At 32.3% G+C, this 16,111-nt stretch overlaps 1 protein-coding gene across 3 annotated transcripts in view; it reads right to left on the minus strand.

Annotated features, from left to right (window-relative positions):
- Nucleotides 1-11,303: 11,303 nt before the first annotated feature.
- The window catches only part of LOC106462863 (mimitin, mitochondrial-like), a 24,938-nt gene continuing 20,130 nt past the window's right edge, over nucleotides 11,304-16,111 (minus strand). For 2 of the 3 annotated variants that reach the window (XM_013922828.2, XM_022390259.1), the window contains exons 4-6: nucleotides 15,268-15,342; nucleotides 13,127-13,184; nucleotides 11,304-11,491 (exon numbers count right to left, since the gene is read on the minus strand). In XM_013922828.2, coding sequence (XP_013778282.1) covers nucleotides 11,415-11,491; nucleotides 13,127-13,184; nucleotides 15,268-15,342 — 210 coding nt within the window. In that variant the 3' untranslated portion in view covers nucleotides 11,304-11,414. Of the gene's footprint in view, nucleotides 11,492-13,122; nucleotides 13,185-15,267; nucleotides 15,343-16,111 lie in introns of all 3 variants that reach the window. The other variant, XM_022390260.1, reaches the window with a different exon arrangement.

Consider the following 16,111-nt stretch of genomic DNA (forward strand, 5'->3'; position numbering starts at 1 on the left):
ACACACACACACACAGTTACACCCACATAGACGTGTATATAAATATACATACACAGATATGTGTGGCCATAATCCTAGTTATCTACCTACCTCTAACTTAAAGTGTGGAATGACAACCATCTCTTCTGAACTATGGATGGTCATTCATAATGTTTATCTGTCAGGTACTAGAATAATAATAAATTTCTTTACATTTCATTCATTTGCTCAAGCTTCAAATCATGATTATTTAGAGAGCTAAGAAATAAACGTTTCAAGTTAATTTTGTTATATTGTTTTCTGAAAGATTTTCTTTCTCTGCATATTTGGTACAGTAATTGTATTATGGCATGGTTAATAAGGCAGCAGCACAATCTTCTTGTACAAAAGTTATGTATATCTTTCTATCCAAAAACTTTGAGTGGTATAGTCTAGATATGGAGGTGACATTTTACTCTAGTCCAGATCACTAATAAAAATACAGAAACGTGTAAGAGCTACAAATCTGTTGTGAGCATCTCTGTTGAATTAAGTGCATTGTAAATTTGTTAATTGTGTTTAAAGCTAATGTTGTATTAAAAGTTGTTTATAATATTAGCTGGAGTTCATTTCAATTATTTCGTATTTCTCACAGATGATTATTGTACAGATAAACACATTAATTAAATTTCTGAATACATTATTAGTGTTTCTATAATAATGTTTCTAAAAATAAACTATTCACATAAAAAAAATTTTATACTCAAAGTACAACAGACCAAAATAGAGGTGATGCAAAAATATATTTATTCATAATTCATTGTAACAATAAAATACTACTAAATAGTAAACAAAAATCATGTTTGCAATTAGTTCTTATTTCTGCACACAGTTATTTTTGACACCATCATCCCACATTTCATTGTCATTCATTTTCAAATGAATTTTAACTTCTCCCCTTTCTTTGGAAAGTCTGAGGGTTAATAACACCAAAAATTGGATTTTGATACCCATGATGGCCAGAGCATATGTAACACATTGTGTAAAAATAACAGCTTGGGTTTCCCATTGTTTTAGTGCATTATACAGTAGATGAAGTTCTGAATATTGGTGATGATAATCAAAGCAAATAACAAAAATATACCATTTTGTATTAAAAATATATTTAATAAAGTTGTAACCTAATGTTAAACTTTAGTGTTGTCAGTAAACTGACATATGTTATAAAGATGACAACTTACTGTTATGTAATGGCACAAAATACTAACTAATCTGAAATTATAATATGTAACTCATTAAAATGTTAAATTTTCTTGTAAAATTAGTTATTCAGAGAGGATAATCTACCTTCTCACACAAAAGTGCTACTTCCCTTTCATGTCTGCTTGTGAGATTTGCATGCCACTAGCCTAGAGCTAACTCCTACCTAAATTCACATATTTATTGTGAACTGCACTGGTGACAATAGCCCTCTACCAGCAGGAGGGTGACACAACCTCCATGTGCAGTAACTCCTATGCATTTGCACTCAACTTAATTCTTTTCCTCAGCATTGCATTGGACAGATGTGTTCAAATTTTTTGTCTGAGTTAAATTTAGTGAGATTTCTATTTGTTAACAAAACTTTGATTTTCGTTTTGTTTAGCTTTGGTTTCAAAAGCTTTAAATTTTATCATGAATTCTCAAGTGACAGTGACTTCAACATTGACCTGTGTGGGTGGTAATGTTACAAACACATGCTCTATTTTCTACTGTGGCTTTGAGAAGCTTGTTGACTATGGAGAATGTTACTGCTATTGTGTTGTGAGATTCATCATACATGCTGGGCCTTCTATTTCCATCCGTTCGACTGAGGTCTTTACTTCTCAATTTAAGGTTAAACAAGAGGAAGATGAATTTGATTGTGTATTCCTTCCACCTGGATTTGCTCCCCCCCCCTACTGACTGAGGAAGAACCTCAACCATCCACACTGTTTCAGGACTTTATTTCTCAAGTATGTTTCTTTCTTTCTCTTTTGCTTGTGTCTCATGATTCCTTACATTCTTTGCTCCATGATTCTAATCCTTGTGGTTATATAATGTTTCCTTGCTTGCTCATTTAGATTCATACTGATTCCTTTCTTGAATAACTTTGTATCTGTATCCATGTGACTCTTCTTCTTTGCCTTCTTGATTCCCATGTCCTAGTTTACAGCTGTTCTTCTTTTCCCTTTCTAGGTTCTCAGTCTTTGGAACCTCTATTATCTGCTTGGGGAGTAGACTCCTTGTCTTCTTATTCACTCTCAAGTAACCAGTTTTTGTATCTTTGTCTTTTCCTCACCACCCTCTGACACTACCTATCCTTCTTATACCTCATGTCTGAGGTACTTCATTGTACTTTAGAAGGGTTTTCAGGGGAGGTTCATTCCCTTCTTTTTACTGTGATGGCCTGTATTACTTTTGCTCTTTCCCTGTTCACTGGTTCCTCTGCTGGGTGGGATATACTCTTTACCAACATGTGACTACATACTTCGTATTTACTTGATCTCCAGCAGTCTCTCTTTCTTTGGTCTGATGTCTTTGTTGGTGGTACTGATTCACTGGAGTCCAGAGCCAAAGCAGCCTTGCACCACTACTGTTTATCTTTCCTGGTTTCTTGTCTTTTACAATCTTGCCCTTTCACTCCTGTCTACTACCAGTTCAGTCTGCTCCTAATCGTTTTATTCCACCTTCCAGGCCTTTTCCTTCTTCCTGTCCTCCTACTACCTGCCATAAGGTTTGTCACATGCTTCACCTGCGACTGTGTTATTGGGCCAAGCCCAGTGGGTGCCTGTCCATCTTGGTTTGCAAACCTTTGGTCACTCTTCTCTATAAACAGATGGTGTTTTTAAGTTCTCACCTATGGTGCTTCTCTTCTCCCCCCTCTTCTCTTTCCATTTCCTTTTCTCCTCCCTCAAACCCAATCTATATTCAGTGTCTTGAGAATGTAGTATTAGATATTTTGACATAACATGCCATGGAGAGGGTATATGACCCTTCTCTGGGGTTTTGCTTTTCTCTAATTGTGGTTCCCAAGAATATCGGGGACTGGTGTCCAGTAGTCAACCTATCGTCTCTCAACCAATTTCTGGTTGTTCCACGATTTCAGATAGAGAATTTCTTTTCTCTCCAGTGGTACTTTTCATCTGGGCTGTGAATTATCAGAGTCGATGTGTTGGACATATTCTGATTGTCCCTTCCTTCAGATGCTTTCTATCATTTGTCCATTGCAATTGCATCTTCCAATTCTGTGCCTTTCCCTTAACATAGTGTCAGCCCCTCATATATTCAATTGAGTCATGGGGACCTTTTCTCACTACTTTTATGGCTGGGGATTGAAATTAGCCCATTCCCACGAGGTATCCTCTTCTCACATCTCTCTTATACTAGAGGCTGCTTGGTTGGGGTGGCTAGTCAAGATATCCAAGTTTTTTCTAATGCCTACTCAACATTTAATACACATTCTTCAATTCTTGTCTCAGCCTACTCACTTTGGCTGCAAGCTATGGAGTATTTGGTCACCAAAATTTATGCTTCTCCTTTTCATCCTGTGCAAGAGGATTTTTTGCTTCTGGGGACTCTGGCTTCCCAGTTATTCCTTATTCCTTTGAGGCATGCACATCCTCCAGTGGATTCTGATTCTTCCCCTTCATGTTGGGGCACTTCTCTGAATGATGACATGACTTATGGTGTTTGTATGCAGGATGAGTGTTCACTCCACATCAATATGTTTGGACTTCTTGCTGTTCATCGAGCATGTCCCCATTTCCTGCTCCTACTGGTGAATTATTTGTTCGTGTACCACTCTGACAGTTCCATGACTGTTTCTTACATCAACAATCAAGAGGGCACCCATTCCAGAACTCTTTGCTTTCAGGTATTGGACTTATTCTTCTGCGCTCATTCACGTCAGTTTTGTCTTGTTGCTTGTCATGTGGCAGGAGCTATGAACCTGATGACAGACTGCCTTTGATAGGCACTTTTGCCAACCTCTCAATTCCATGCTTCCTCTCTCTTTGTCCACTCTTCCTCAGCCAGCTCAGTCTTGGTTTCCTCTGCTTCTTGGCTTAGCATCTAGACTCCTCTTTCTCTACCCAATGTTCCCTAGCTATTTTTTCAACCTCATGCATCTCTTTCCAGTCAAGGGATATCATCTCTCCATCTTCACTTGTGGGATTTGTCTGGTCTGTTTCCCTTTGGGTCAGATTATCTGATCATGTAGCATTATTCTGATAACATTTCTTTCCGCCTTCCACTATGATTTTCATCATAGGTCCATCCCCCACTCCTTTCCTCCCAGCACCCTACTGTGAACTACCTTTCTGCCTTTTTTACCTGGATGTTTGAATGTGGTTTATTGGTTTTGACCATTGCTGGTTATCAGGTGGCCATGTCCACTACGTTTCACCTATCTTGATAACACAAGGTGTTTTCTTCCTCTATCCTCTCCCCTCCTTCATTCTTCATTGACTTCCTTGCCACGCTCCCATGTGGTTTTGCATACTCTCACAGTGCCCACTGTGAGAAGAAGTGTTCTGCAAGACCACTTGAGGTATTTTCATGGTATACAATTTCACTCAATTGTCTGATCTAGACTGTACCAATTCCATGGACAATCATGGGAAAAAACTGGCACCAGGGAAGTGATAGCCCACTTCTCTGGCTTACACTTTCTTACTCTTGAAAATAAGAATTTCATGGTCAGGTATGTGAACATGACCAACCGAGCACCCCCACACAAGTGGTTGGTGAAAAATAAATGTAGTATGGTTATTGCTCGATCAAATTGCATGATGTGTGCTAACTTCGGCTCTACTTGACAGCCTCTGGCTGCAGGAGGAGGGCACAGTAGCTCTTTCAAGAGTGACCTATACAACACTGATAATGTCACAACCACTCTACTTCTCACCATATTGTACAAAGCCCAACCAGTGAAGCTTTTCCATAGTTCATCACTTCAGTAACTAAGAAATAGTAAGTGATAAGGGTCTCCCACGTTCCACTCGAACAAGAGAAGGAGGGGAAAATTTATGTTGGGGAAACCAAGAGAAGTGCCAGGATCCCCAGCAGACCACCAGCCACAAACAGTCTTACTGAAGACAGTACAATGGGATTCACCTGTGTGACACTTTAGGCTCCTTTGCCTTTCCCTCCCTTTATTTAGGGCAAGAATTTTACCCTGAGCAAGACTAAAATGCAGTTCTCATCAAATTGAACTCATGTGAGAAATTTGAATGCATCTGTCCAATGCAATACTGAGGTAAAAAATGAAGTTGTTAGGAGTGCAAATGCATAGAGGGAGTTACTGCATAAGGAGGTTATGTCACCCTTTTGTTGATGGAGAGCTATTGTCACATGGTGACATTATCATGCACTAGTGCAATTCACTTGAATTTAGGTGGGAGTTAGCTCTACAGCTAGTGCCGTGCAAATCTCATAAGCAGACACACAAGGGAAATAGTGAGTGGTGGCGAGTATTTATTGGTTATATACTTTCAGATTAGGAAAACGTTTAACTTTTTTAATAGGATTAAGCATCCTAACTTAAAACTTTAATCTCAGCATCTTAAATATTTATACTGACCATCAGAAAATGTTTCAAGCTAAACTTGAAAGAGCAGTACAAAATATGCATTTGTAAACCTTGCAGAAATTTAATAAATTTCCATTGTAAACAACTATATATAATTCAACTAAACACAGATAATTTTGTGTAACACAGTGGTTTACAAACTGCAGGGTGCACCCACCTGGTGGGGTGCAACCTTTTGGAAGGAGAACCCAAAAAATAACAATGAAAAATACATTTTTAACACTTTAAATTTTCCTGCTAAAACTTATGAAAACCGATTAAAGAGAGACAAAGAAACCACTGTATTCAGTATGAGGGGGGGCTGAGAAAAATAATGCTGAGTTTGGAAACTACTGGACTCTAACATCATCTAACCCAGTGCTTATTTATTTGAAGACCATAGAATAAACAAACATAGTCTAAATTAAAGATATATTTGTAGGTAGCAATATGTTTGAAATTCTACTAGTTGCAACATGCAGGTAAAGCTAGGCTATTAAAATAAATCTTTATATATATATATATGGGGGGGGGGGTCAAAATTTGCAATGATAAATATTTAAAAAAGTTAGAATAAACTATCTAGGACCAATTCACAAATTCATTCAGAGTGATTAAATGGTAGTTATTACAACTTTTAGGACAGTATAAATGACAAAATATAGCTTAGAGATTTCATTTTGCCTATTTGATACTTTAAACTGAGAAAGCTTAATGTTAAAACCTAGTATATTTCATGAAGTGCAACAAAATAGATTCTTAAAGTTGATGTTTGGTATTTTCTCGTTAGGTTAACAAAGTCTTAATAATTTTTTTTGTACCATGTAGAACAATTTCCTGTTTTTCAGTGCAGAAATGTGTTTTTGCTTGTTATAAGAAAGTTTGGGTAAATGTTAACTTTGAATGTATTACGTATGTTTCAGTACAGATACAGACAAACAATTGAATGACTACCAATACTAGCTTGCAAAGTTATAATAATTCCATCAAGAGATAAGAATACCTATATGACAAATATATCCTGAAGATTTATTTATCATATGCATTAATACAATATACAATGATTCTTTATTTTATATTATTGATGCAATATTTGGTATCACTAGCATTTTGTTAATGTATGTGTTTTTGTTGTTTAATACTCATAACGTAGGTAAAGTAATATGTAGAATTATACACAGATTTTTCGCTGCGTTAAAATACTTTTATTTGCAAGCTTTCAGCCATCTTAATAGAGCCTTTATCTGGTAACAGTGTACATTGTTGCCCAATGAAGGCTCTGGTAAAAGGGCTAAAAGCTCGCTAATAAAAGTACTTTAATGTAGTGAAAAGTCCATGTATAATTCTATGTGTGTTTTGTTATAGCAAAGCCACATTGAGCTATCTGCTGTGTTCACCATGGGGAATCAAGCCCCTGATATTAGCATTGTAAATCTGAAGACTTACAGCTGTCCCACCAGGGGGCATTTTTTTAAATGAGATGTTTGCAAAACTCCAGTGAAACAAATAGAACATTGGTACCAACATTATTGGATTTCTTGCATTTAATGTCAAAAACCTAATTCAAATGCATATACAATCCATAAACATATCTCTTTGAGTAAGTTTATATTTATAAAAGTCTTCAGTGTTTTGACATTGTTAATTTACCTATTAAATTATTTCTGTGTTTACATGACTATTTTATAAAACCATATAAATGTATTTTAAAGATGCTAGCAGAAATGCCACTGTTTCTGCTAGTAATTACTAATCGTAGTATTCATACCTCATTGAAAAAAATTTAGAAAAAGTTAACTTTTTCTGGGAATACTGCAGAAAAAGTGTTCAGATTGTGCTCATACGCAACTCGCTGCATCAAAATGATTCAATGTACAGAGCTCAAAATGTTCATAAATTTTACTGATTTAAACTAATGTTTTTATGTATTAAAAATACCTTTTATTGAAAAAAATAATAGTTTTTTTTAAGAACTCTGGTTTCTCAGTATACATTTAAAAATTTACATCAATAAAGATGTAATCAAACCTCGCCTACAGTCCTAGTGAAAGACATGTTCTCGTTGTGAGGAGAGTACTTTTATTTAAAATTGTTCTTTTATAAACAAATGGTTGTTGCACGTACCATAGTTATTTTTCTAACTGTCTGAACCTTGAATACCAAAGTGTGAAATTTTTATGGGTTTTTGTTTGTGGTGCCATTAAATAGATGGTGCAGGAGTTTTGGTCACATACATAGATACTGACATACACGCTATATCCATTATAGTAAGATGATGATGTTCTAGTGAGTTAATTAAAAGTTAGATATACGTTTGAAATTTCTTTTGTATAATGCTGCATGGTGGTCACCTAATAAACTTCATGTAATATTTATGCTGAAACTGTGTATTGATCTCAAAAATAAAAATGATGAATCATGGTTTCTGGCCTGTTATTTAAATTTGCCATTCCAATAAATAAAATTAAATATGAGTTTTATCCAATGACTTTTGAGCAGTTGTTGCAGCAGCAGTTGTCTAAGCAAATGACATTGCAGGAAAGCAGTAAATCTTTTTATGACATAAGAATTCAAATAAATGGTTTTGCCTTAACATTGTTTAATGATTACAACTCTGGAAGAAACCCTTAAAATATTAACAAGGAGGAATTTCAGGCCATAAAAGTTTAAGTTCAAATGTTGATATTGTAATTGTCAAACCCAGTAAAGGAAACAGTGGGGTTATTTTACTCAAAACTGATCATAGTAATTAAGTTGAAGAAACCTATAAGTTGTAAAATAAAACTAACTGGTTCTCATTCATAAAATAATGTATGACATGTTAGACCAATAGTGCCTGACATAGGCATGTATCATCATGAACTAGCTGTGTTTTGGGGCAAATTGCTAAAACCCTTAATTAGAAATGAATATACTATCGAAAACAGTTTTGAGTTTTCTCAAGAAATGGAAACATCTGAATTTTAAAAATGGTGTTCATTGAACTAGGTTTGATATAGTCCTTTTATACTAACATATTGCAAGAAGGGACAATAAATGTATGCACTTTGTATCAAAACAACAACATTGAGAATTCTTGAACAAATTGTCACAATTACGAGTTTTGTCACCAAAGAATCCCATTTCATTTATGACCAAGTGGATGGTGTTGCTGTGGGAACTAGATTAGCTCCATTACTCGCTAGAAGATAAATTCAATATTAAGCTGTCTACTGTTAAGATAGCTTAAAAACTCAAAATTTTAAGCTTCTTTGAAGATAAAGGTATCATCTACATATCTTCAGTCATATACTGACTTGAACTGTGAAAGGCACTGTTGATCATCAGCATAACCACCAACTTTCATTCTTAGACCTCTTCATTCATAATAAAAATGGTAAATATGAAATTTTGCATAAGAACACTCGCAGGGCTATATTTTAATTTTGCTAATTACATACCATTGTTTTTTAAGAAAATTCTGGTTCAATGAGCATAAGAGATAAGTAAATATGATTTTTTTTTTCACAGACCTAAAAAATAATAAGGAATTCCTACTGAAGTATGCTTTTCTACTAGGCATCATAAAGCAAGTAATTCAAAACTATTTAAACAATACATAACATTCTATGATACCAAAATGGAATATACCATTTTAGGCCTGTATGCAGATTACAGTATTTTTAGGTTATATTGGTTCTGCCACAAGGTGTTCAAAAAACCACATACTACTTTAAGATGTGTCATTTTTCAAGTTTTAAGAAATGTGCTGAATGAATGTAATGAACCCATAAAGAGAAAAAGGTTTAAAATAATTTCTAGGACCAACAGTGCACAAGAAGTGATTAACAGTCTTAAACCAAAGTTAAATGAGCAAAACATTGTGGTTCATTTATTGTTAAATTTTTGAGTGTTAGTGATTGATGAATCAATAAAAAAAATTGTTTCATTTAGTTATATATTAGTACATATTCCTGAAACTTTGGCTGAAAATTTTAAAGATATTTCACATTTCTCTCTATGGCACGCTCAAGGAAAACATTTAGTTTCATCAAAGAGATACAATGTAGTCTTCAGAACAAAATATGTAAATGTGGTGTGATGATGATAAGTGATTCCAATAGCACAAATAAGGAAAATTTGACGTACTGATATGCTTGCCAACAGCAACAATAGTTGTTAAAAGAACAATGCATGCATGTTACTAAGAGAAGATGATGGTCTGCTTTATCTATTTTATCATTATAAATAAAAAGAAAGGATCCTACTCTTATGTTGAGATTTAAGTTTGTGTTGACTTAACTTTATGCTAAAGAAGCATTATTAAGCAACATCAGTATTCACTGAAGGTTAACAAAAGAAATTTCTTTATGTGTAGGTTGCACTATATCAAACTTTCTTTTGAAATATAACAGCTTTTTAAGAAAGCCTATTGAAAAAACAACAACAAATCATTAAGCGTAACATCAGCCATGTGTTTCAAGTCTAGATAACCATATATTTTAAATTAAATCATTTTCTTTGTCTGTCAAAATCCTGGGGGTCTGAAAAAATTTTAATATCATACAACCAGTGGTTAGATATTATTCAACATAGACCAAACCAACAGTTTCCACACACAATTTCACTGCCTCTCATTCAAAACAAGAAATGTTCCCACATACAAGATAAGATTTTTCTACCATTCGTGCAGCAACTATAAAATAGTAACTTTTCATATATTATCTTTGTGTGGAATATTCAAAATGCTTAGAGTATTTAACATTTTACCATAACTGAAGAACCATAAAACACAGAACAAAATATAAGATGACCTAAGGTATAAACATGTTAGATTATGCCAGAAAACAATATGAAGAACTATATATATATGTGTGTGTGTGTGTGTATGTATATATAGTAAACTTTGTAGATATAAATCTTTGTTTCTATATGTTATTATAAAGTTGAATATTATTCTATTAATAATTTAATTTGGGACATGAAGTTAATACAGTAACTTTCGTAATGAACATAAGTAATAAACAGCAAACGAAATGATCCTGTACATTATTATTGAACATTCTTGTAATAGAAATTTTAAAGTAAATTAGATAGGAAAGACATAGAATGAAAAGAAGTAAATAATAATGCCAGTATAAAAAATAATTGATTCACAATGCCCAACCTGTGATTTGCTCTTATTCAAGGTATTTAAACCCTTTGAAAAAGAAAAGATCATAACGAATTTTTTTTTAAACTACATTGTTAAATGAAATTGCCACTATAAAATTTGGAATGAGTGTGCAGTTTTCTTCAATAAACATTTAACTTGTATGGCTCTCAATCTTCCATATACTTAGAAATATAGAACATCCAACTGTGAGAATCTATTGATCTTACACAAGTAACTTGATTTATTTATCATAATGAGGATTGAGCAGATAAACGAGTGTAAACCTGTATTAATTGAAATTTTGGGTTTTTGATTCATGTATACCTCAAGTTATAAAGTTTAGATTTTTATAACTGTTTTAAGTATGGTAGTGTTAGTTCAAAATAGAAGTTATTTCTTAATAAACTACAGTACTTTTCATTTGAAAATACACATGTAACTTAGAAACACTTTTCAATTTAAAACCTTATATCCTGAATTACAACTTATGAAGCACGGTAATTACACTGGATTTGTTTGGCACTTGAGTTTATAAATAAACATACAATTAAATAAAATGATTCTTTAAGGTTTTTTAAAGTGTAATGAAAACATCATCCAATAATAAGGCAGAACAAGTTATTAGAGATGCTCGAAGCAAATTTATTAACTGAAAATCTAAGAACTATTGATTTATCTTATCAACAGAGACTATATGTGCAAGTACAACCAAATATTAAGCCTAAAAAGGTATCATCTTTTATCTCTAGATATTTTTTCAAAGGAATCACCTGGATTTTTTTCATAATCTTCATATACTGGAAAAGATTCTGCAAAACAAAAAATATTTATATTTTAGAGAAAGAAAAAAGGTATTTTAATAAATATTCTTAGTTTATGTTAACCAATAGGAACCTATATTGAAGGGATTCTTCATTGTACTATAATGATTAAAATCTTAATCTATTTCAAGGAAGAGTGTTCTGCAAAAACAGAATTTTAACCTCCATGTCTATTTATCACTTTACCCTGTTGTCTACCAAAGACTTTACAGGTTTTGGTATGCCATAACATTTTGAATTTACATTTTTACACTGGTTTGTAAATCACTTTTTTTTTAAACAGAGTAGTGGTACTTTATACAAAAAACTCCAATGCTTAAAAAACAAACTAGAAAACTTCAGTGAATTGTCGCTTCTTGGATTATTTTTATTTCTCTTTAATATTATGTTATGTTTATGTTATATTTGTAGATCTACTCAAGATAATAGTATCTAGCTAATAACTCGTTTACTATAACTACATTTTTAATGTAACAGTAACCTAACGAAGATTTTATACCTGGAATATTTTAGCTAAATCTATTATCTTTCAGCCTTTTCTACATGAAAAAGTATTGCAAAGCATGCAGGAAATCCTGTAACATAAATTTCCTAGTCTTTACATTTTGAGCTAAAATGAAAAATTATAGATTAAATAGGCAACAATTTGTTATAATTTAAAATTAAAGTATATTACACTTTCACTATTAAAACATTCTTTGATATCTGATATTGCACTTAAAAATGGAATAAGACTGAAGATCCTTCAATTTCCATTTTATCAGTAGTAGGGTTGTAGCTTTAACCAAATTTGGCTAGTTAACCAACTGCTTTAACTTTTATATGCTAAAATGAACAATTATTTAAATCAACTTGACTAATACTAAAACTATTCCAACTTCACCAATCTCCACATGATACTTAACCACACTTTGTAATCTTTGGATGATAGTATATGTTACCAACTTGACTAATCTTTGGGTAACACTTGACCAACTTGATCTCTGAATGACACTGAACCTTTTAACCAAATCTGGTTCAATTTGAACATTTTAATTAATACATTTTTACTCATCAAGTGAATTAAATAAAGCACAACCTTTCATTTTTCTTAACTAATTATTTTTGATTGTTTTAATAAGTTTGATTTCATTGAAATGTTACATTAGTTTGTATGAGTATATACTTACTAAATTATCTTTTCCTAGTTAACCAACACGAACCTATTCAACATATGACTTTTAATACAACTTTAATATAACTGTGCCATTTCCAAAGCAGTACTAGATAGCTTACTCGATCTTCAGATGAGTTTTAGTTTTGTAATAATTAACATATCTACTATTTAAGGATTTATTTATTTTTTATCTGGAAGACCATTCACAATTTAAAGCTTTGACTTTGGTCTTACATGTGATCACATAATTTATTGTTTTCAACATATATAAGGAAGTTTCTGAGGCAGCATAATATATAACTTTTACATTTTTATTGTTGGGAAGTTAGAAAAGTATTTCTTTACAACTGAACATAATTCATAAAAATAATTCCATACATAGATGTTCTAGATCAACACCACTGGGTGATATTACTGAAAATATCCCTGAAGACAAATGTTGACTTCAGCTAAAAACAAAAACTTACTTTTTTGTAATTCCCTGGTTTCACTGTTTTCCTTAGATTGTGTTTTTAGTTCTCTTTCCTTTAGTAAAAAATACAATAGATTGAACAAAGTCAACTAACACCAAAAGTTTAATGTACCATTCTAAGAAAAACCTTTTAATTAATATTTTTTGAAGAGCAGAGCCAAAGGCATACAATTAAAAATAGATACATTGTAAATGTGCAAAATTATGATATATTTTAGTACATATTAATAATTTATAAATAACTAGCTGGAGTACCTGTCCCCTGGATGGAACTTATGTAAATTCATGATTAATGAAATGTTATCTCAGAACATGAAAACTTGCTTCCCTTGTATGTAATTGCAAAAGTACCCATAAAAACTGCAAAACATGAAACTTCAAGTTTCCATGTATCTCCCCATGGACCCAACAAACCTTCATGCAAAATTTGGTGAATATCCATCCACAGGCAGTGAAGTAGTGGTAAAAAACTGCATATATCTCCTCATGGACCCAATGAACCTTCATGCAAAATTTGGTAATAATCCATCCACAGGTAGTGAAGTAGTGGTAAAAAACACCCATAAAAAACACAAAATGCAAAACTGAAAATTTGTATGTATCTCCTCATGGACCCAACAAACCTTCATGCACAATTTGGTGAAAATCCATCCACAGGTAGTGATGATTTAAATAATAACTTTTCAAAATTCTATTTTAAAAACAATATTTGAACTAAATTAGAACATACAGACCCTTTAATATTAATGCATGAGTCCAGCTATTGAAAATTCTGGCATAGTTTGGTAAAAAAAAAGGGAATTCTATTTATCAAGTACCAGAAATTGGTACCACTGTATCAATTTTTAATGGTGAAAGAGAAGAGATCTAGAAAAATAGTGTTTAGTCATTTCTGTTCCAGCAGAATTATAACATATACAATTATACAAGGTCATACTTCATAATTTTATTTGGGAGTCAAGTAGTTTTCAACATGATAATGGTATAGCTAGATAATCGGTGGAGTTTCAGAAGAACAGTTTGTAATTTTTTATGCAAAAAATATTTGATCTATATATAAATAAGATTAGAAAGAATCTTTTATGTTTTTCAAATAACTAATTAGTATTTGGCAATATATTATAGTGGGGCCACAGACTTTCTAAATTTTCTTACCTGTTCATAGATTTCTCAGATATGTGTGTGTGTGTGTGTGTGTGTGTATCTTCAATACACTGATACTTCAATGTTTTCTCAAAACTCTACATAATTAACTATACTTTAGCTTGCAATTTTGTTATAAATAGTAATAAAAACTTCAGAATTACTTCATGCTAAAGCACTACAGAGAAAGATATTCAGAAGAGGACACTGCAACTTCACTGTAGACAATAAAATATTACATTTTTATTTATAAAAAATATTTAATGAAACTTATCAAGTAAATTAAATAAATTATTGTTAACAAATAAAATTAAAAAACAATATTAGCAGCTAAAAGTGGGATTAAGAAAGAAAAAAAAATATACAACATTTTTATTTGTACTAATAATTGGCATAGCTCAACAAGCATGGTTTGTGTGTGTCTGCAGATTCTGAGATTTACATAAAAAAGGGAGGCTTCCATAATTTTTCATGTTTGGGATAACTTTTCAATTTTTATTGACTTCAAATACCCTGACTTTTCCAGGTTTGTGGCTACCTTAATAATATGCATGTATTATATATAACCTGTTACAGTATTGCTATATACTTGCTAACTCAAAGAATACATAAAAGGTACAACAGGAGTGTTATATACACTATTACTAATAATGTATCATTTTCACATAGGATATAAATTTTGTTTTGAGAAGACTTATTAAATATAAAATTTAATAGCATTATAATAATAGAAAAATGACAAATAAGTTTAATCAACAGGTTTAGGATTGTCATAAATTATTCTATAAAGGGTTATTTGAGAAATTATGCATTTGAATTTTATAGTTATCCAAAGGGTACTTCCATCTGAGGGTCAAGTTCAAATAGGTTAGCTTAGGTAGGTTTCTGCTGATGAAAAGGGCCTCTGAAAGTTACTGCAGTTTTGAAAAAAAAAATCTCCCCAAAGCATTCATATAACTTCAAAGTAAAATGCAAACTATATACAGAACTAACCTTTCTAGCTTGGTCTTCAACTTCTGCACCTTTTTGTTTCTTCATTTCCATTATTCTTGCATTTATTTCTATTTCCTGAAATTTAAAATTAAAAGTAACATATAGTGTGAAAAGGTAAAAATACAGTAATGGAGCCAAAAATTGTGGACTTTTTTTTTTCTATCTGTATATGCCAATTGATTATTATTAGGTGAATATATCCAGATTTCTGCCTATGGCTTCAAATAACTACTATTTAAAATCTATAGGAGAATTTACTAGTATAATGTATAAGATTCATTAATATTAAACCAAGATTTCAATTTGATGTCAGTGTGATGTACTTACAAATATGAATGTATACTGTTATGTTAATATTTCACAGTAAAAACAAAGCTAGCTTTTATAAATTTACTAGCCAAATGCTCTTAGGATTGTCCAGAACAAAAACTGTTGCATACTCAATGAGCTATCAGTTCTTCCACTTGAAATCCTTAGTGCTTTTATTCTTTTACAAAACTACATGACAAATTAACAGGCAGATCATAGTTTACACACTATACACAAAAAAAGAAAATTCTATTTTTTTAAATACAAAGGAAAACATTATCAGTTGCTCAATGCCTCAGGGTAAACAACATTCAAAGTTTTGCCTTATAGTGCACAGATTGCTTGGGTTACCAACTCTAGAATAGTCAACATATAACTGTCCATGAGAGAAACATAATGACAACAGGTTCAAGCCAACCACTTTCAGTGACCATCCTTGTGCCTTGGTAATAGACATGGCAAAACACAAACAGACTGGAAACTGAAAGTGTTTAAATTCAAAAGGTGTGTCTGTAGGGATGATGGGTATGAAGAC

Source organism: Limulus polyphemus, unplaced genomic scaffold, assembly GCF_000517525.1.
Source record: "Limulus polyphemus unplaced genomic scaffold, Limulus_polyphemus-2.1.2 Scaffold1269, whole genome shotgun sequence".
NCBI lineage: Eukaryota > Metazoa > Arthropoda > Merostomata > Xiphosura > Limulidae > Limulus > Limulus polyphemus.